Source organism: Penicillium roqueforti (genome assembly GCF_015533775.1).
Source record: "Penicillium roqueforti strain LCP96 04111 chromosome Unknown scaffold_01, whole genome shotgun sequence".
Lineage (NCBI taxonomy): Eukaryota > Fungi > Ascomycota > Eurotiomycetes > Eurotiales > Aspergillaceae > Penicillium > Penicillium roqueforti.
The window spans coordinates 172,181-194,008 of NW_024067565.1; the positions used below are offsets into that span (position 1 = coordinate 172,181).

The 21,828-nt window shown below is 49.4% G+C and overlaps 7 protein-coding genes across 7 annotated transcripts; 5 read left to right on the plus strand and 2 right to left on the minus strand.

Moving 5' to 3' along the window:
• Nucleotides 1-54: 54 nt before the first annotated feature.
• Nucleotides 55-2,087, plus strand: LCP9604111_1114 (uncharacterized protein; the record flags this gene model as incomplete). The annotated part of the gene is made up of 2 exons (XM_039074871.1): nt 55-1,878; nt 1,977-2,087. 2 exons carry the CDS (start codon nt 55-57, stop codon nt 2,085-2,087), a joined length of 1,935 nt encoding a protein of 644 aa, XP_038933662.1.
• Nucleotides 2,088-2,560: 473 nt separating this feature from the next.
• Nucleotides 2,561-9,418, minus strand: LCP9604111_1126 (uncharacterized protein; the record flags this gene model as incomplete). Its single annotated transcript, XM_039074983.1, has 5 exons — nt 2,561-3,229; nt 3,285-4,176; nt 4,271-4,512; nt 5,464-7,306; nt 7,374-9,418. The coding sequence occupies 5 exons, from the start codon at nt 9,416-9,418 to the stop codon at nt 2,561-2,563; spliced, it is 5,691 nt and encodes a 1,896-aa protein (XP_038933674.1).
• A 1,738-nt stretch (nt 9,419-11,156) lies between these two features.
• LCP9604111_1137 (DUF614 domain protein) lies at nt 11,157-12,251 on the plus strand (the record flags this gene model as incomplete). Its single annotated transcript, XM_039075094.1, has 1 exon — nt 11,157-12,251. The coding sequence occupies one exon, from the start codon at nt 11,157-11,159 to the stop codon at nt 12,249-12,251; it is 1,095 nt and encodes a 364-aa protein (XP_038933685.1).
• A 1,558-nt stretch (nt 12,252-13,809) lies between these two features.
• LCP9604111_1148 (uncharacterized protein) lies at nt 13,810-15,076 on the plus strand (the record flags this gene model as incomplete). The annotated part of the gene is made up of 6 exons (XM_039075205.1): nt 13,810-13,992; nt 14,041-14,077; nt 14,128-14,195; nt 14,253-14,626; nt 14,674-14,744; nt 14,802-15,076. 6 exons carry the CDS (start codon nt 13,810-13,812, stop codon nt 15,074-15,076), a joined length of 1,008 nt encoding a protein of 335 aa, XP_038933696.1.
• Nucleotides 15,077-16,366: 1,290 nt separating this feature from the next.
• On the plus strand, nt 16,367-17,371 carry LCP9604111_1159 (uncharacterized protein; the record flags this gene model as incomplete). The annotated part of the gene is made up of 2 exons (XM_039075316.1): nt 16,367-16,442; nt 16,494-17,371. The coding sequence occupies 2 exons, from the start codon at nt 16,367-16,369 to the stop codon at nt 17,369-17,371; spliced, it is 954 nt and encodes a 317-aa protein (XP_038933707.1).
• Nucleotides 17,372-17,990: 619 nt separating this feature from the next.
• LCP9604111_1170 (MscL family protein) lies at nt 17,991-18,777 on the plus strand (the record flags this gene model as incomplete). The annotated part of the gene is made up of 4 exons (XM_039075427.1): nt 17,991-18,127; nt 18,182-18,382; nt 18,454-18,598; nt 18,655-18,777. 4 exons carry the CDS (start codon nt 17,991-17,993, stop codon nt 18,775-18,777), a joined length of 606 nt encoding a protein of 201 aa, XP_038933718.1.
• A 282-nt stretch (nt 18,778-19,059) lies between these two features.
• On the minus strand, nt 19,060-21,296 carry LCP9604111_1181 (putative ABC transporter; the record flags this gene model as incomplete). The annotated part of the gene is made up of 2 exons (XM_039075538.1): nt 19,060-20,531; nt 20,585-21,296. 2 exons carry the CDS (start codon nt 21,294-21,296, stop codon nt 19,060-19,062), a joined length of 2,184 nt encoding a protein of 727 aa, XP_038933729.1.
• Between the last annotated feature and the right edge of the window lie 532 nt (nt 21,297-21,828).

The window sequence follows — 21,828 nt, forward strand, 5'->3', positions numbered from 1 at the left end:
CCCCTCTATCTTTATCCTTAATCGGCCGCCCTAGTGGCATTGGGATCTCTCAACATGCCCGAAGTAATAGACCTTCTATCCTCCGATCCTCCTATCCCGCCAAAACCCCAACCGCAACAGCAAGCCGAACTCCCGTCGCGACTTGCATCCCACCAGCTCAATCCGATTTCGTCAGACCCGTTCGATACATCCCTGTTCGACTATGAAGACATCTTCGACAAGCCGGCCAAGAAACGGCGAGTGAGCGATCAAGACACTTCTTCAGTGCGAAAAAGCACCACGCCAAACGAGCCTCGAGGTCCGGCTTCTACGGCAGAGCCATGGTTCTCGATCTCCGATGATGATTTTGACCTGCCGCCAGTAAACAACGCGGCGAAAAAAACCAATTCCCAGTCGCGTGTTGAAGAGTCGGATCCAATTGTTTTTACCTCTTCGGCCCCAGCTCCCTTGAAGCCTTTGTCGCGGAAATCGAATCTTTCAACCCGGGATATTGTTGCGCTTGATGACGATGACTTACTGACGGATCCCATGAAACCTCCGCCCTCGAGTTACCGAGGACGTAGCGATATTGATGAATTCAGTGATCCGTTTTCTCTGCCGGAGTTTTCTGACCTACTGAAGAAACCTACTGTCTCGAATACCATCTTCTCCGAGTCGACTGCTCGCCTATTATCTCGCCTTGGCGAAGATACTTCAGGCCCTAAAACAAAGTCCGGTACTCGAAAACAGAAAGGCACCAGCTTGGAATCTAAGGCTGCAGAGGTCCTCTCCGATGATGAGATTCATGAACCAGTAGTACCCAAGGCAGCGAAGAAGACAAGCAAGATTACTTCCGCTGAAAAGGAAGCAAAGGCCAAAGCACGCGAAGAGGCAAAGCTGCAGCGACAACGAGAACGCGAGCTGGAGAAAGAGCGCAAGCTCAAGCTCAAAGAGGAAAAAGCGAAAGAGAAACAACGGGCTGCCGATATCGCGAGCGTCAACAAGCTGAAAGTAAACAAAAAGGATTCTACACCAGAGATGATCGTCGACATGGCTACATCTTTCGAGGACAGCAGCGTCGGCACTCAAACCGTCGAGTTCATGAAACGACTCGGCGTCCAACACACATTCTTCACAAGCGCAATTCCCCACGTAGTAAAATGGCGTCGCAAAATGAACGCCACATACAACAGAACCCTACGCCACTGGGAGCCCTGTCCATTCTTTATTCAAAAGGAAGACCACGTGCTGTGTCTATTATCCGCGCAAGAGTTCATCAAAATGATAACCCCCCCACCAGACGACGAAGAAAGAGAAACCCTAGAAATCCACGTCCTCCGAATTAAAAGCGCCTACCCAGAGTGCAAACCCATCTACCTAATCGAAGGCCTGACCGCTCTGATGCGCAAAAACACAAACGCACGCAACAGAGCCTTCCAAGCCGAAGTCCTGCGCCAACTCGCTGAAACAACGGTACCAGAGGAACAGACCACATCCAACAGAGCCCGAAAACCAAAGAAAAAGCCGGATGCGACGCCCCTCGTCGACGATGAGACTGTCGAAGATGCTCTGCTCGAACTACAAGTCACGCACTCCTGTCTCATCCATCACACGACCGCGCCAGCCGACTCCGCGGAGTGGATTAAGAATTTCACCGAGCACATCTCGACAGTCCCGTACCGTCGTGAACGACAGGAAGCACACAATGCTGCTTTCTGTATGGACACCGGGCAGGTGAAGACCGGCGCCGATAAGAAAGATACTTTCATCAAGATGATCCAAGAGGTTAGCCGCGTGACGGCTCCTATGGCTTATGGGATTGTGGGCCAGTATCCCTGTGTTGCGGATTTGACTCGCGCAATGCGGATGCATGGCCCTCTGATGCTGGAGGATATTAAGGTAGGTTTCTTTTTCTTTCAATCGCTATACTGGTTTTTTTCTAGATCTATACTGGCTTTGCTCTTTTTTTCCGCCGGATTCTCTACTGACTGCTGTAGAAATCCGCGAATAAGAACGGCTCCCTGACGAATGCGCGCATTGGACCCGCTGCCAGTAAGCGGCTGTACAAAGTGTTCACTGGACTCGATCCGAGTTCAACGGACATTTAGGTTTGTTTTTGGCCTCATTTGGTTTTTTGGTTATCATTTCCATTTTTGGCTTGAACTACTGCAGAGCGTAGCTTTGCATTCTGGACGCATCCAATTGGGGTGTCGGATCATCTTTTGGTTAATCACTCCAGTACGGAGTAGTTGGACTTCTAATACTCTGCCTCGCCTCGCCTCTCTTTTGGATGGGAAATTGGATATTCCCCTGCAAATGAGATAGATCTCCTTGGCTATGAGGCTGCGGATGCCAGTTGGTGCAGGATGCAATGATCACTTTTTTCTTCTTGATGGAAATGTTGTATTTAGACATCCTCGTAATATGATAGAAAGTATCGAAACAATAAAGACTGCCTAGCTATATGCAAATGCCAAACCCACATCTATGCATAGAACCCATTATCAACGCCAATATAAACGCATATGTCAAAACATCAAGGACATACACAAGATCAAATCAAATGCTTCCATACTAAACACTAAACAACAACCCCCCTCCTCTTCCACCCCCTCCAAGCAGCCACCCAAGCCAGAACAGCAACCCACACACTAACCGTGCAGCCAGCAGCCCAGAACCCATAGCATCGCCATCCATGGCACTGACCATCAGCACCATCACCGTCGCCGCGATCCATGGCATTTTGATATGCCGCGGAGTAGATAATGCCCCAGAGCGCGGCACCAGCCGCAGGCATCATGGCAACGATACCCCAATTTGTGGCGAAGTTCTCGACGCCCCAGACGACAGAGATGATGATAGGCGCGAGGGAAAAGGCGCTGCCGTATCCGAAGCCGATCAGCGCGGTTGTCAGGTTGAAGATGCCTGGGTGCGCTAATGGGAGAGGGGAGGCGAGGAGGAGGTAGCCTAGGGAGAGGAGGAAGGCTGAGGGGACGAGGAAGGTCATGCGGGATAGAGTGAGGCGCGAGGATGCAGGGGATGTGAGGGGCGCGTATCGGGCTCCTTCGGAAATCGAAGGAAAGAGGTGTGTTGCCGGGGGTGCGAAGAAGTCGGAAAGTGAGCCTGTTAGAAGGCGCGCGATGGTCGAGGTTAGGGCTATGGTTGTGACGTGGGTTGAGGGGGATCCGGCTGGGGGTGATGCGCCTGTGGGATAGGATTGAGGTGTGAGGGTTGGGATGATTGTGCCCAGCTATTTTGGTTAATAGGTTAGTTATGGGTTGGAGTGAGATTGGAGACGAACTCACGTTGTTAATGTACGATTCGCCGGGGCCGGTGACCAAGAAAAAGCCTGCGGCCAGCCACCACATGGTCTTGTCTTGTAGGAATACACGGGTTTCATAGTTGAGCAGCCAGTTCCTCTTCCGGCGCTCCTCTTCCTCGCGCTCCTTCTCTAGCCTTTGCTGCTCACGTTCTTCATCGGAGAGGATTGATTGCTCCTCATCAGATGAATCAGAGAACGTGCCGTACTCAATCGCTTGTGGTCGGAAGAAATCACTCTCCTCTAACAGTCCACTGCGCTCTAGTTCTTCAACCGTCTCATCAATATACTTATCATCATCATCCACGATGCGCAAGGCAAAGGTACCGATGATCCCAATCACCAGCAAAAGCACCGCCAGAAAGACAAAGTATTTATAAACGTCGAGATCGCCGTGACTCCCATCCTCGAGGGGTTCATAAAACAGGTACGTCCCGAGCTGGCTCTGCCACATACCACTGAGACCGAACGCGGCAATCGGAACAGCAAGCATAATCCCCTTGTGCTTTCCCCTGCCAAAGTTCTTGGCGCACGTCGCAATAGCTGCTAGGTACATGCAGCTAGTCCCCATACCAATGGCGATAAACGCCACGATCATCACCCAGAATGGCTGACCGGAACCACCCGCATCAGCAGGTGGGCCACTTTTATATGTGAATGCAGCGAGGAGATACCCGACGCCAAACACCAGTCCCGAGAACATGGCCAGTGGCGATGGGCTGTAGCGGTCACACAAGTAGCCGAACAAGGGGACGGGAAGGTACATTGCGATCTCGGCAGCGATGGAAACGGCATTGACCTGGAGCTGCGAGTAATGGAGTCGAGTAAGGAGAAGATGGCCATACAGAGAGAAAGCAGTGATGCTGCCGGCTCCCAAGCTGCAAAACACGAATATAAGAGTCAGCTTCCAGGATCCCAATGGAGATAGATCGTCTCGTAAGCATGGCTGCAAGGAAGAAGAGTTTCCCATACCAAGTAACAACACCCCAGCCAAAGCTGAGCACTCGGATAACCTCCTTCTGCATCCTCCGTCTGTCCCGCTCGACAATCTCTTCGACGACATCGCTCAACAGCCCGTCATCACTCAGTCCGTCATTACCGGAGCTCCGTGAACCTCGCCGTGAATATCGCCATGACGGCTCTGCGTTTCGGTCTGTTGTATCTTGTTCTGCATCAATATTTTGGAGGAGTGGGCGATTCGCGTCGAAATCGCGCTTATCGATCGTCATAGTGCCTTCTCCGCACCGGTTACGCTAGGCTGTGCAACCGACTCTTTGTCTGAGGGGAAGTGTAAGATGGGTGGTATAGATGGGTATGGAAGGTGGGAGGCGTTTGAGATAGAACTATATGGTGTTCACGATTTGGCCTGATATGTACGCTGAGTACGATTGTCCGTGTGATAGAGCTTCAAGGGTGGAGCGGTGTCTGCTGGGTGGATCCTGAGGTTGTGTTGTTCAATGCTACGTCATTGGAGTTCAGCTTTCGATCCCGGGGAGTTATGTTCAATGTAGAATTGTAGATAGGTAATATATGTGATGCTCAAAAGGCGTAGTCGTCAAGGCAAGCTGAGGAGGACTTCAGCGGAGAGAGCGGAGAGAGTTGGAGTCATTACACGTGACTCATTCTACAATACCCGATCACGTCATTGTACGGAGTAAAGGAATACCTATACTGTGATATAGTGGAAACGAAGGGAAATACACCATCTAGAGATAAAAAGGATATTCATGTACAAGTAAGACCATAGGATAACAACAGACAGACCGAAAAAAAGGATTTGGAGACATTGGGGGGTATTATCAATATCAATAAAACAGAAAGAAAAGAAACTGATACACGCCCGAGAAAAGACAAGACAAAAGGGCTTCCGAGAAACAAAAAGAAGAGAAGAAAAACAAGGCCAAAGACAAAATAAAAACCGCAAACGACTCTAAATGCATCCAAGCGTTGACGGGGATCATAGAAACACCCATTGAAGGGCCGGGTCGTTATTTCGTAGTGCCGACGATCAGGCGGGATCAGGCACTGGTGCATATGAATGCTGGCGTTCCGATGTGGAAGGATCTACCCTCCGAACGCCACGTATCGGCAGTGGGCCGAGAGATGATAAAAACAAAAGAAAGCAAAAGGCGAAAAAGGAAAAGGAAAAGGAGCTAGAAACTGACTTCGCCCGCGTCGGTTTCTATCATGGTCTCATCCCAATATTGAGAAGAGGGTCGCTCACGAGCCTCGGGTTGAGAGCCCAGCGCGATGGCTTCACCTTCACCTCGTTCCACGAATTCGTCCAGACTGACCTCCTTCATAATTCGCTGGAAATACATTCGGAGTGTGCGGAGGCCACGCAGATATCCACGATCAATGTCGTGCGGGCTGTGAGGTGGGCATGGCGTATCCGGAGGAAGCTTGTCCTCGCCAGTGATGCAATTAGCGAAATCGACAATCTTCAGTTGAACGTTCAGTTTGCTCTGGCCGTCTGCATGGTTTCCATTATTAGAACGCGGCGGTTCTTGCTGAGGTGGAGATTGTGGTTCTCCGTCATAAAGAATCAACAGACTGCTAGCATAGAGCCGGTAGCTACTCAACTGTCGAATCATGTGCTCTAACAAAGCTAATTTCTCCAGAATGACAGGGATCTTTTTGGCAACACTGGCATAGCTGACACCATCGTATAGGAATCGAGTCAGCGCATCCTGAAATTCACGACCAGACTTCAAATCTCGCCCGAAATACTTGTCTTCAAACATGTACTCCTGCTTCTTGACGTTCCAGGACTGCATGCCACAGAGCCGCACACCCAGCTGCTGCGAAGTAGTGGACTGACATTTCCGTCGCTGAGACTTCTTCTTCTTCTCATTCGCCTCGATACCATATTGACGGGTGCCCATCTTCAAATCCAGCACGCATGGTTTATTCATACCAGCTGTCAGATCCTCAAGGAGGAGGAAGAACTGCACTCTTTCGTCCTTTCTCAGCTGCGCCTCTTTGGGGTTGCTGGGCAAGATCGTGTTGATAGGCTCCTGTGGTTTGAAGCGCGTTGGATCAGAAGTTCTACCGAAAGCAGCTTCGGTTGCGTGGCCACCATTGGTCGAGTTATTTTCCGACACTGGGACCGTGGAGGAACCATTCGACATTGAGGCATCGGCTTCCATGGAGAAAATCCCATCCTCCTTGTCACCGCCATAATCATCGTCATCGAAGAACATGAGTTCCCCATTGTTGTTAGAGTCCATGGTACCACGTCTCCGAAGGCCACTCCCGGAATGACGCCGTCTTGGGTGGTGAACCCGAGAGAGCGAGCTTGCTCGGTCAGGCTCTTCGGTCCGGATCTTCTCTAGACGGTTTTGATTGGCTTCTAGGGCAGTCGAAGCCGACGATGAAAGAGCAGAGCCTTCACTAGGAGTCACCTTTATGTCAATCGCTTCTGTCTTTAGCGCCGCGACTGGGCTAGGGACTGGTCGTTGATTGGTAGCTGTGCAGTCTTCTGATAGATTCTCTCGACGGTGCGTGGCGCCCGGCATATCGGAATTAGCTCTTGGCAAATGGACATGACCACGAGCATGTCGACGATGATGATGAATGGCAGGAGGGCTGAATACCTCGCGGAGAACCTGCTCCTGAAGCTTGAGATTGACGGTCGTGGCGCCCCAGATCTTGGCCCGCTTACTCATAGGCGATGTATCAGACTCCGCTGACATACCTTTCAGACCGTCAACGGATCGTGCGCGGCTCATTGAAGCATCTGCTGTCCGCGGTCGCTGCTGACGAGTAAAAAGATCGGCAGGAATTATATGGCGATTGTTCTCAAGAATGACCTTGGGGATGACTCCTGTGACTTGGGACTGGCTAACAATTCGCTGTGGCGGTTGTTGCTTTGCTGACTCTGGAGGCTCAGAGCTGGGCGTTGAAGTTCCATTGGCTGTCGGATCTGGAATTATTTTATCGGCAGAATCGACCTGGTCCTTTCGTTTGGATGTCTTCGAAAAGGTGACATTCAACACTCCGATGTACCTGATCGAAATATTAGTATTTAAGATGCTGATAACCGTCTGATCTTCGTGGAATTGATTTTACATACTTGGGAAGAAATACCAACATATCTGGGTGCCTCAGTTCAATGCGTTCGTAGAACTCGTTCTCTCGGTTGTTCAACTGCTTGCATACAGCGCGTCTGGAAAAGCGGAAAACAGTTGTGTGCCCGCCAACCTGATGTCGATAGGGCTTCAATTCCACGGCACCAAGAGGCCCCGGGGGCGGGGGTTTGGGACGAGAGAGAAGCCGAGAAGGCTGGGTGGGTGTGGCACTCGGGGTTTCCACCTCGTCAGCAGATGGGATACTTTCATCTGCCGATTGGGGTTCGACTTCGGAATCGTAGATTGAATCGCTGCATTCAGAGATGGTACTCAAAGGCTTTTCTGGCACATTCTCTCGTTGAGAATGGATATCGCCATAAAGGATCTTACTTTCATTCTTAGATCGAAAGGATATATCCACATGGCTGATTTCCTTTTTGGGAGAATCGCTACGCTCTTGAGGTACTAACATCAGCTCATGACCTTTCTCCGCAGCCGACAGCTGACCCGGCTGTACATGAAGAGGGCTATCGGGAAATTGTTGCAGGCCCTCAACCCCATCAGGAACCGTACGCTCGTGGGGGAAGTAAACGGCAGAAGAAATCTGCTCGTTTTCTTCCTCCTCAACCTGACCACGCTCCTCTTCCTCGAAAGAGTTAGACGGGGATACCTCGGCATGAAGATCGCTCTGGAAGTAGTCACGGGCGCGCTCTGAATATTGAGTGGGAATGCTTCTTGAGAAAGAAGACCCATGGCTACCACCAGGCGTGAGATGAAAGTTTCGGATCTCCTCTAGCAAGCTGCGAGGCAAGGCTGTAGGGCCACGCTTGGAGGGGTCATCATCGTATGTGGACTGAGATAATTCAGCCGGGGGAGGTTGGAAAGACGGGGCATCGCCAAGTGCGGAGAGTGATGTGCTTTTATGAAGCGACGTTTCGTGCTCTGAGCGATATGATTCTTGTTCATGTTCCATGATGCGATCCCTCGACTCCAACGTCTCATCTTGTGGTCGGCCGCGATCCTCCCGTCGTTTGCGATCCGGTGAAGAAGCAGTGTTTTCTTTGAAAAGGCCCAGGTAGTGGCTAGACTTACGACTGCGCACGTTAGAGGCCGGCTCCGGGTTGGTAAAATTGGCCTCGATCGAGCTGTCAACTCGGCCACGACGACCTCTGCTGGGGCTTCGCTCAAGCACCACAGGGGTCTGAGGTTTTTCTTCTTTCGCACTGTAGGATAAGGGATCCTGACTGATCTGAGAGCCCTCGTGGCCAGAGGTTGGGATAGTCAAAGAGTGAGAGGTAGAGACATCATCTAATGCAGACGGGAACAATTTCCGCTCAGGTAAAGTGCCTTGGAACCGACTGGTCTTCGTACCTGTGTTATCCCATGGCACCTTGTATCGCTGGGATCCGGCCAAATGAGGCGGCGCACCCGTCTCGACCTCGGTTTTCTTTGAGCGACCAGTCGGCGAGGTCGGTGTGCGCAGCAGAGACAAACGAGGGAGGTCGGTGGATGAGAAGAGGGTCGAGGAACGCAACGGAGAGGTTCTGTGGACGTCAACTTCCATGCGGGAAGGGTCGACGCTATAACGATGGGGAGAGACCTTGGAGAATGCACTTGGAGACACGGATGCATCGTCAAGGCTAGGGATCAAGTTGACCTGGCGTTCATTGCCCAAGGCCTTTTCGGGGGGGAGTTGTGGGGTAGTGGCGGCACTATCAGAGGGGAGGTAATGAGTAGCGAAGATACTGTCACGTTCGGACAGTTGAGGCCTGTAGACAATATCAGGCTGCGCGGTGTTCTCCGGAGGTGTGGTAGCGGTTCTTTTTAGAGGGAATATTCGGGAGACGGGCTGAGACCAGGAATGGGCGGTGGGGGATTCCGCGCGCGACGGTGATAAAACCTCCCCAGAGCCCCGAGACAAATGAGCTTGCGGCAAATGGTGACGTGGGCCACCCCCGATGATATTGGAGCAATCATGTTGGGCCGGTGTAGCAGGTGTCACCAGGGGACTAGGCAAGGTATCTTCGGGAACGGACGGCGAGTTTGACATGGGGAGGACATTGGTCAAGCACAGGACGGGATGGTATGGAAGCGGAAACCGGAATGGTTGGGCGTAAGTAAAAAAAAAAGGAAGATTTAAGACTAAGAGAGAAGCCTAGAACAAGGAAGAAAGATAGGCGGGTTAGAGGAATGTCTATCTATTGGCAATCAAGGGGAAAGAGTTATGGGCACGTTGAGGCAGACAGAGATCTTACAGGCTAAAGGAAAAGCCGCAAATCGGTGAGAAGGCCGGAGGATCAAAAGAGTCAAGGGGAGTTGCAGGGAAAGGGAAATTTGAAGTTTGCGAGAGACCAGCCTTGGGATCGTCACCGCCCTTGAGTGGATCCGATTTGGGCCAAAATTGGGATAAAAATGGGATGAAGATGATATTGGAGATTGAGAAGGAGAGGAAGAGGCAGATCAAGGCAAAGAAAGATGAAGTCATAAGAGAAATATATGGGAGTCCATGGCACGAGACAGTCCAAGTACAGCTTCTATGAGTACCCGGCCTATCATTGTGCAACGTCTTACGAACTTCCTGACTACTGACTGCTAGGGTTCCCAGGCTAGAGATGGAGATTATTATAATAGATTGAATCGAGATCTCGGGATGATATTAGGGATATTTAGGGATATTCAAGAATATAATAGGTATTGTACAAATTACCAAGTAAACTCCCAAGGTTCTCTATTATAAGATCTATCAACTTCTACAAACCAAATATTTATGGCTATATCTTTTGATTCCTATCTGCCAATCATCTGTCTCAATTCATAGTGTGCAGCCATGTCGATCGCTAATAGGTGATTCAGGGGATTTCTGTAACTTGACATCTCGACATCTTGACATCTACAACATAGTATCCTAGGACGGAGTACTGCATACCCCGTACCTTAATAAATACTAGTCCAGTCTGGGGTTAAGCTCGTAGACTAAAACGACCAAGGCTTTTCTTCTCACCAGATGGCCCCATAAGGAAACTAAAAGAACTAAAGCCCCCCCACTTCGAAAAGCCACGCAGTGACCTTATCTCCCGCGGTATAAAAGGTACCATAGATATGTATGGATTTATACTGGATTACTCCCTATTGGTAACCTCAGCACACTTGATTATATTCAAATGGATAATCCAAGACAGGAAACACACAAATTCAATCCAACAGCGCCTAAGATGTGATTGTGATGAGATAAAGTGATTGGGAGCCGAGCGCGTCGTGACCCAACCAGAGTGCTCGGCGATGTGAAACAGATGCATTAGGGGCCACGGAAGAGACTAGGATGGTGTTTCTCAACGAACCAGCTTCTTCGTAGAACAAAAGGAGAGGAGATCCCCGCAGACCTCCGACTTTTGTACTCCCCGCTGACAAGGCTCCTATGGTCTACGACTCCTTAGTTTACTGTCGGCCTCCTTCCACCATGCGCCTTCTTTCACACTTGAGGCCCTATAGGCACTGGGACCTTATACCTTCCATTTCCCATCGCATGTCCTTGAGCACGTTCTCCCTTTTCGTTCATCCCATGAGAAAGCCGTTGAGTCGTATGTCATACAAGGTTCTTCCTTCAATTATCTACCTTGCGATCAAGGCCAAATCTACTATTTTACTCTTGAGAAGATCTCCATCAGAGTTATATCTATTCACTTGATAGGAGGTTCCCGAGAAATATACTGCCTTCAAAAATGAGTCGCTTGAACGTGGATACAGGAGGAAATCACGAGAGGTATTCGTTTATGGAAACACCACTCGAAATGCACCCTTCATCGCACCAACAGAGTCTATCAGCACTTCCTCCAGCGGGCGCGAATGCGCACCCACAGCATCCTGCAGTGGACGAACAGCAGAAAGAGCGACAGCGAGCATGGTCTTATGTACCGAGTGAGAAAGAACAATTTCAGCATCAGGGGATAATCCCGGACTATGCCAACCGTCCGCCCCTCGAGCAGCACCCGGCCAATTATGCGCCTTTGGTTCAAAACCAGGAACAGCAGCAGCAACATAGCACTTCAATATCTCCTCAGACGTCCACAATCGCGCCCGAGCAGCAACAACACCATACCCAATCCTATACCAGCCAGTCTTATACAAACGTAGCCGAACAGCCGAGTCACACGGTGTCTCCCCAGACATATGCGAGTCAGTCGTATACAAATACACCAGAGCAACAGCAGCATCAATGGCACCAACAGATTGGCATGACCATATCTCCTCAGTATGCGAACATACCCGAACGACAGCAGAACAGCACCCCGATGTCTCCCCACTCATATGCGAGTCATCCATATGCGACGCAGTCATACCACATCCCGAATCAACATCGCGACATCGAAATACCCTCCCAGCAATATGCCTCGTATACCGAAACCCCCAGCTCGCCACCCCCGAACTCACCAGGGCCACTGCCCCTGAAAGTAAACCCCGAAGGTCCACCACGAAGCGAAAGCGTGCCCATTGTTCCCGACGAGAATCCCCTGCAGTCACCCATATCGCCCTATTTTCCTCCGATTACTAGACCGAAAACATCGCATGCTCCCCAGCCGGATGATCTGAGCTCATACCACCAGCCCGGCCAAACAACCCATCCAAACCAGGAGATAAAGGGCGGAGGATGGAGCAACAGACTGTGCGAATTTTCGAATTTCGGAATCTGCTGTCTAGGACTGCTATGTCCGTGCATTTTGTACGGGAGAACGCAACACCGACTCTCGATGAAATCGAGAAAGGAAGACCCGACCAACATGCTCGGCTATGAGACCTGCAACGGGTCGTGCACGGCGATGGGACTACTATGCGGATGTCAATGTAAGTCGAAGTCCAATTTCAACCTCAGTTTTAAGCTTGAGTGAATATCGCGACCGAGCAACCGAGAAAGAAAAAAGCACCATTCTGACACCAGCACAACAGGGTTACTGGCCACGGTCCAACACACTAGAACGAGAAAGGCATATGGCATCCAGGGTAGTATCGCATCGGACTGCGTGAGGGCAACCTGCTGTACATGCTGCACATTGATTCAGGACGAGAAGGAGATCCAGAAGCGCGAGGAGTATCGCTCCCGAGCGGCTAGGGAACGGGGGACGACTCTGCTCTCGCCGTATACTACTCCCGGGCCAATGTCGTATGGCCCGCCACGGAGATAATGCGCCATGGTTAGTGAAGAGCGGTTTCGATGGCGTGGAGTGTCTCTATGTATATAGTTTATGCATTGTGATGTAATAGCGTTTATCATTTGATGTATGTTTTTATTTACTCGTAGGGACAGAGGAATTCGTAGCCTGTCAGCATTGTCAATCTACCGACAAGAATTCAAGATTGAAGCTGGCAGTTACGTATGAAATCTACTGCTCTCATCAATTTTGCAGATAATTGCATGCGGTTGGTGAGATGTGATTCATCATATTGCCACCTACGTTGGAAACAGGGCATGGTGAGGGTTGAGATCAGGTTAGGCACAAGCAGAGAACCAAACAGGAGAAATCGATTAAATCTGGTAGAATCAACGAGAAAATGCACATCTTCATCTCTAAGCATTTACTAGCTTAACAACCAACGTGTAATCCTATGGCCATAGGTATCCACTCAAGCTCTATAGTTTGAAAGCCAATAATTGAACCCTTTCGCGACTTTTACTAGACATATGTCCATAGACGAGTACGAACCACTAAACCCTCAATAAGAGTACTCAAGGGTCTCGCCCACCACATATCAATCCCAGACCGGGCATTCGAGCCATGGCAGCAGGCCACCCTCCAAGGTATGGAAGGTAGCAATTCAGTTCGCAATTTAAGGTAGAGTACAGAGTACTACCGACACCTAGTCGCCCCTGGGATGTATCATATCAATAAACTCAAGAGAGGTCGTGCGATCCCACGATCGGACAAACCAAACTGGCGGGTCGACACCGATCTCACCGGGGCGATGGGTCGATGCGCCACGATGATCCACTAAGTGGCTCACCCATTCCCTCTGAAGAGTCTACGGAGTCCCTTATGTGTATCCGCACTGCAACCTCGGCTGTCAAGCTAGCCATGGTAATATGCAAGGCGATGCATTGAAGGGGCGCATGGATCGTAGATATCTTCACGTCAAAGCTGATGTATCAATTGGTAACGGGGGATCTCTTCCTCGGAAAAGGTTGATACTAGTCGTCAAAGCCCTTGTTGTTCCCTGAGTAGGTTTTGACTAGTTGCACTGCCGTTGGTCGGCTAATATGTAAGGGTGGGATATATATCAGCTACTATTGTGGGAGAGCAGCCATTCCTTAAGGTTATATCCAAGGTGAGACCTGTTCATTTCCTTGTTCGCTTCTGTGTATATAGTTGATCTAGGATTCCTGCGTCACGCTGATATCGGTGCTTCCACTCATTTGGAGAGTCACTCTCTATACTTGGTGATACGTGCAATATGGCGGATTCAGTGGCCCAGACCATCCATGGCTATGACCATGATAACTTGCGCCATGTGGTTGTCACCTCGACTTGCTTTGCCTTCATCTTGTCTACTACCGCAGTTGGATTCCGCATCATCTCTCGGAAGATCAACGGCAGCGGTCTTTTTGCGGATGACTGGCTCATTATCATTGCGTTGGTGAGAAGCACGCCTTGATTGTTTACGACAAGGCTAACTTGCAAACAGATCTTCGAATACGGTATATCGATAGCAGGAGTTGTTTGTACGTCGAATATCATTCACCTAAAGCAGCCAGGAGCTAACGCACGGCAGTACTCTACAATGGACTCGGAACCCATATCGTCGAGATCTCCCCCGAACAGCTCGTTATCTACTTGAAGGTATGGAATTGCATCCGATTCGCTATGAAACGCATGCGTGTACTAATAGACTCACAGACACTGTTTACAGGCTCGATCCTCTATACCGGCTGCATTGCAAGCATCAAACTATCCATCCTGATGCTTTACCGAAGACTGTTCCCTGTCAAGAGCATGAAGTACGCCGTCAGTATTGTATCTCTGATTGTGATTCTGTGGGCTGCCTGCGGTATTCTCGCGGGCTGCTTCATTTGCATCCCAACCGAGAAGCTGTGGCATCCCATGCTACCAGGTGGTTGCATGAATCTGTCAAAATTCTACTACGGTCTTCAAGTCCCCAACATCGCAACGGACGCAATCATCCTCCTGATGCCGATGCACATTGTGTGGAACCTTCCCATCTCCAAAGTTCAGAAGCTTGGTCTTTCCGGTATTTTTATTCTGGGAGTCTTGTAAGATTGTACTGTCTCTATTCGAAGTGGTCTTCTAATTAATGCAGGACTTTAATATTCGACATCATTCGTCTGGTTGTCCTGATTCAGCTTTCCACCCAGGGTGAAGACATTACCTGTACGTGGAATTATTCCCCAACCCACATATAAGGGCTCCTCACTGATATAAAAATAGATAACCAAGTCCCAGCAAGCGTGTGGACTTGCATCGAGCCCGCTGTCGGAATAGTTGCCGCCTGTCTGTCAAATATGCGGCCTTTGTTCAAGGTCATTCATACCAAAGTCTGGTCTAGGCTTTCCAGCCGATACGCCACCCACACGAACAATCCCAGTGATTCACAGATTAACGAGAAGGGTGTTTGGCCGCGACAGACACCTAGCCCGAGTAATTCTCCCAGTCCCAGTGGTGATTTCGACCAGTCGCCTACTCATAATCAGTCTGCTGTGTAAGATACGATCGGGACTACATCTATATGGATCGGATTTTTTTTGCCTTTTTACGAAGGGGGGAGGTACCGTCTCATTCATTCCTTTTTGTCTTTTGTCTTTTTACCTACAACGAGAAAGCCAGGATCGATTTGTTAGCAATTTTCTAGATCTTTAAGAGGAATCGAACACAAGAATTCAAACAGAGCTATTGTCTTTTGTCCCTATTAAGTAATTTTCAGCCAATCGACAAAGTCATTGACTCAGTGCAACTAGCAGTACCGGAGACATGAAAGAGTGGAATAACCACCCGAGGAGAAATGACAACGAAACAAAGGCTTTTATAGCCTTTGGTACCTTTATTTCTCCACAGAAAGGAGTTCAATGCTTAGCTAGCTGAACATCAGCCGAAAATTTCATAAATAGCTCCCATTGCAGCAATTTCCCTAACATTCAACCCTCTAAGAATAAGTTCCGCACTCTAATTTTCTTTCAGTCCAGCTGATTTATCATTGATAAGAAGACCTAGGTAAGTTCCAATTCCCGACCCTGCTTAGCTCCGAGTTTCTAAAAGATGTATAACTATGAGCCAGCACGCTCGCAGTGGCAAAAAAGCTTCCAAATGGAGTGCCGCATTTTTGTGAAACAGGCAGAGGCTCTAGCTAATTACACCAGAAAACATCCGGAAAATTATGATTATGAGCAAAACTGCAATGTCCATAGAGGGCTTATCAGACTGTGGTCTCAAATAGCGCGAGTGAAAGACACTAGGCTTGATATGGTTGCGGAAACCCCGAGATGTCCTCTCGTTCTGAAGCAACGCAGCTATTGGTTCATACGGGATCTTGCAGACCAGACCGAGTTTGAAGACGATTGCAATAAGATAGAGGCCCGTCTGGAGGCAATGGCGGTAAAGGTCCAAACCCGCGAGTTAGAGAACCTTTGGATTGCTGGAGTCCTTAAGTCGACGGCTTTGCATATTCAGGACAAATTCCATATATAGATTATATATCTTATTGGAATTGGTGTGTAAATCTGTATGGATTCAGCATAAATTCGAGCCTTCATTATTACATCACATAGAGTTTTTATTTCAGCCTTAATATATAAGCCCGATAGCATCTTTCATTGTGACATCAACTCAACACTATATTCGTCGCTAGTACATCTATGGCCTCATCCTCAAATTGCCTCCTATGCGGAGTGCAGCTTTTGAGGATTACTGACTTCCAACAGATAAATTCACTCCGTCACATTGATTTGGTACAAGAAAAACAATAGAAGCACCATAAGAAGGCCAAGCTTAAACATGTAATGGTCCCATCAAAGGAGGTAGAGGAGGCAGAATTTGAGAAGTATCCCAACATATGGACATGCATGTGTCGAGCCAGTGAGTTTTATATAGTCGCGCCCTAGACCCAGTTTACCCTAACAGACACAGTTATCAAAGAGCCCGATAGCAAATACTTTCTAAGCGGTATCACTGCACTTGAAGAAGGATACCCTAATCCCGGGATTATTCCAAAAAACCCCGGCATGGCACGAATTGGTGGGAGAAGACTTGAAAACCCCCGATACGACGACACCTTCATTCGATTCCATCCAGCAATACTCGAAAGACAACCGAGAGAGTACAAACGCAAAAATGTCGGATTCGTTGTCCATGCCCACTGCTGGGTTCTTCTTAACCACATCATACCAACGACACTGATCGAGAGCAAAATGGAGAAATTCGTTCGCGCTGCCCGACAATACTGGCGTAGCCGCGAATCGTGGGGAGCTAATGATTATCCGTTCAGGATATTGAAACGTAGGCAGACGAGACTTAGGATTCGGTCGGGATATTGGCAGTGGAAGGATTGGGATCCAAAGGACTCCAAATATGCCTGTGATATTTACAGGAGTCCTCTCATAGTGCCCGAAGTTCAAAGAGCAATTGAAAGCGCAAGGAAGACCAAGAAGGAACGTGTGCAATCCCGTTACAGTGACGTGCCATTGGAAGTTGCGATTATGATTGCCGAGCTCATCTGCCCTGTTGACTATACACCGGCTGATTTGAAGAACACACGGAATATGCTTTCTGTATTGCAGTGGACATTGCCTGATTGGTTTTGGAAGAGGCGGTTAAAAGAGGAGATCTTCATTGAGTTGAACTCACTCAGGGAGGCCAACTGTTCAATCGATTGGCAGGGCCTACGGCTTGATTTGATGGGTCTTGTTTTTGATAAAAACTGGTATGTTTTCAGCGGTTTGCCGAATCGTGAGCGGGTGCTTGGCTTGATGACGGGTATCAAGTCGAATTTTCTCGAAAAGTGTTGAGGGTGGAATGAATTAGGAGGACTTGCTATATTAGTGATGTGAAATGAATCGCCGGTTAGGTATAACGGACTGTGATGGCTCTTTATGAATGTTAATACTGCTATCTCTTGCTACGCTTGTATTTGTAGAGGCGCTAATGATGGGAAAGGTACTCAGTACTTATCACAAGGTGGAGTTATCCGCAGATTGCCACGTACCGGGTACTTTATACTAACATCGCCATTTTGAAGGTCAGGCAATGCCGCAATGCCTTACGCCCAAGCGAAGATGCCTATTGCCCACGCCATAATTACAGACGTGAACGGTTAACATCAAATATGTGCGGAGTATGTCCTACACGTAGCAGGCGCTAAGACAGCATCCCCGCCCACATGTGTGGACGTCAAAGCTCCGATACTCGGTCCAACGCTTATCCAAACCCCGAAGTGGGAATTGGGCTGCACGGTCTAATGCCAAATGTACTTTTTGTATAGGATGCAGCCCAACTCCCGACAAGGTTGGGCCGTGCGTTAAGCCGAATAGAGGCGTCTGCGGGTTCTTAAGAGGCGTTTTCTCCTTTGTTTTTTTTTTTTGCCTGAATATGCTCCCTTGAGATTGACGACCTTCACGTACACCCAACATGCGCGGTCTCGACGATAGCACTGATGTATTTATACGCACTGGCCAAAAGGCCCAGAAACATGTGCGGCTTGCTTGGGAGGGCTTCATCAATTTTGCGGCACGGGATAACGTTCTCGAGGTTGCGTTGGGTTTGATGTGAGCTCTCCCTATCGCATAAAACTAACAATCAAAATGCTAACATCTCAAAAGTATAGCCAATGCGTTCACTAAAGTCGTCACATCTTTCGTCACAGACATAATTCTGCCGATTGTCTCTCTACTGCCATTCCTGAACCGAAACATGGATCAGAAATTCGCCGTTCTCTCCAAGGGTCCGACTTACGACCAGCAGAATGGGTATAATACCCTATATCAAGCGAGAGAAGATGGTGCACTGGTTCTGGCTTATGGGTATGTGGACCCACCTCAGATACTCATGGAAGGTCTCTCCCATCGATCAGTTTTATCTCACATTTATGCAGACTGTTTGCCGAGACAGTTCTCAACTTCCTGGGTGTCAGTCTTACTCTATACGCGGTCGGAAATATGTACATGATGATCTTTCCCGACAAGATCATCAAGCCTACTGTCCGGTGTCCATACTGCAGGCAGTATATCAGTAAACAGGTAAGTGGTCTGATCGGGTGTGAGTTTTACCTCGGCTAATCGTTGATTGTCCAAAGGCGCTTCGCTGTCGCCATTGCTCAACATGGCAAGACGGAAGGGAAGACGAGCCTCGGAGTGATAAAAGCTCTCGCGAGGAACTGGCTGGTGCCGAGCCGAGTCGTGCTGGGCAAATTTCCTAGGTTGTACTAGATGACGGTGGATTTGTGAGGTACTGTTACCCTCATGTGCGCCCACGTGAGGGTAACAGGTACAGACAGTTTCCCGTTGCAATTTTTGTGCAGTTGTTTAGCGAGTCCGATTATGCACGAGTAGATGATGAGATTTGATTTATTGTTGTTATTGATCGAGGGCCGTGAAAACCTCGGAAAGACCGTTGGATTTGATGAATTGAGATGTGAATTGAATGTACAAGAAGCTGTATAATACAGACACCAGAATGCCAGATCTAGATTTCTATACCTCTATATCGACCACCATTCGAATTCAGTCATATCCTGTACCGGCAAAGTATGTTGCTTGCGGCGCCACGTCCTGCGGGCATGCTTGATGAACGCGTCGGGAGGAGACCAGGCTGCCTCCCAGGTCTGAGGGTGTCGCAGAGTGGTTTTAGATTGGAGAATACCAAAGCGGAAATCAAGGGGATTGAAAGTCCCTGGAGGAGACGGCAGTCGCATGTAGTAGCGGACGCTGTCGGGAATCTCATCGGCCACATGGCTAGTCATGATCAAGGCTTGATCCTCCGTGAGACCAGTGAACCGGAATTCCGACTCCTTCGAGGAGCGGGCTTGAACATTAAGTGCACGGCGTTTAGGTCTCTCGCCATTTTCTAAGAAATGCAAGCACGCGTTACGCTGTGCTGCAGATAGGCCCGAGAAAGCTTCGTCGAGAATAACAATGTCCGGCTTGGCGACGATGGCCCGGAGGAAAAGCACAATGCGTTGTTGTGCGGTGGTGAGCTCACTGAAGAGAATTTCATCTGCGTATCCAACAATGTGATCCATTAACGCGTATGTACCTAGCTTGACGTGAGTCCGCTTCGTGAGTGACGGGAGACCGGCAGTCGATATTTTTGGTACCTCGCCCGGGGCGTAATTTGGATCCAGATAGGGCTGGAAGAATTGCAGGACTGCGGATATATCTTGATCGCGTTGAATGTTCAGCTTCGGCTTTGACAGGAAGGTCTCGGCGAAGGCACTCTCAAGTGCTGCACGGATTGATAATTGACGCGGGAAGAACGCATGGATCTCCGGTGATGAATGTCCAATGCGGGACTGCAGTTCGAAGATTGAAATTCCTGGTTTGCCAGGCTCCGGAAGCCTGGATCGTCCGAAAAGTTTGACAGGCTGTGCATACGCTTGCGGATGGTCGGATGTGACCATTGATAGCAATGTTGTCTTGCCTGACCCGTTGGGACCAAGGATCGCCCAGCGTTGCCCCCGACGTACTCGCCAATGCAGCCCATCCTTTGCTTCGCCATTTACGTTCTGTTGCCAATTACCGAGTACTACCTTATCCCCGTACTTGACATGAACTCCTTCCATATCAATGACTGGCTCTCCGCCCAAGGGTGCATGGACTTCTGTGGACTTTATCTCATTCGTATGCGCCACTAAATCCCCAAGGAGTTCTTTGTCCAAAACACCAGCCTTCAAGTCTGCTGTACATTTCTCCAATATTTCCGCTTGCTGGTCGGGTAAAGAGTCCGGCTTAGATTTATTTGCGACGTAGCTCCAGACATTGAGCGTGTCTTCGATAGCTGGCTTTGGCCCTTGCAGGAGAACCTTATGGTCATTGCCCAAAATCATAATGTGTGTGATCCAGTCCGGCACCTTGTCCTGGGGGCGCAGAGCTAGAATGAGCCGCGGGGCGCTCTTCTTCGCTAATTCATGAAGAAGGTTAGAGATCTTCCTCACTGCCACCGGGTCCAATCCCACTAAGTAGAGGTTAGAATATCACAGCCATCGAATGTGAATCAGAAACACTTACTGAATGGCTCGTCAAGAAGCAATAGCTCTGGTTTGCTTAGAATAGCCTTTGCAATTCGCGCTCGACGAGTTTGACCATTGCTTAGACTCGAGACTGGCAAGAGGAGAAGATTTCCTAGCTCAAGACTTTCAATGGTCCGCTGGAGAGAGAGTTCATCATGTAGCGTGCCATTTTCATCGCCCTCCATCGGATTCAAGGAGGTCTGCCCACGCAAGTATTGCAGCACGGTCCAGTCGGTTTCCTCCCGGTGACTCTCATAGCGAGCACTGAGATATGCGCCACGGACCCCTCCAATGGCCCCCGAGCCCTCGCCGCTGAAACCAACATATTGGACCGCATTTTCAATCACGCGTAGCCGTGGGTCTTTTTCGGCGATCTCGTCTGTGAGGAGGTACGGATATGAACGTGCCTTGGGCGGGATACAGATGTGTTGGCCGCGGAGGATATGCAGGAGGTCGGTTCGACCGGCTGGACCGATTATAGCCCAGTGTTGCGGAGGTGCCTCCTTGGTTGCACCGTTAACATAAATAGCGGGCAGAGTGAAGTTCAGGTTTGGGAAAAGAGGTGGATTGGACGTGTCTTCGGAGGTTGGGTATTTCTTGTAAAAGGTTCCATCTTCAATACGAAGGAATGGGATTTCAGACTTGAAACGGGTCGGGCGGTAAGCCGTGAGCCGCAATGCCCTCGGTCGCAATTTCGTTCGGAGTAGCATTGTCGCCATCAACTTCCTGGAAACGTCGCAAAAGTGCGGAGATTGGAGATTGGAGATTCGGGGTTAACATTTACAGGTCACGTGACCTCAAGCTGATTCGGCCGTACCTGAGCCTCAAACAGATCCATGATTCGCTACAATACAGTTACATGGTAGAGATCACGAAGGCTGTATATTTGCAATGGCTAATAATCGAACTAGGACATGATATCAGGACTTGTCCCATTATATCATGTGACCATTTCAATGTCCACTTTTCTGCCTCATCCGAAGCAGTCAAGTAACGTCAACAACCAAGTCGTAGATAACTAATCTGAATCTGATATTGATCATCTCTAAGCACATGGAATATTCTCTCGGAGATTGAAACGCCTGAATACCTCACGTGACTGTTCCGATCTGATCGCATCCGATCCCGGGGCCGGATAGCCGTCTGTTTCGGATCTGCATCGTGCGGGGGGGGGGGGGGGGGGGGGGGGGGGGGGGGAGAGGGGGGGGGGGGGGTGGGGGGGGTTGGTGATTCGGGGGGGGG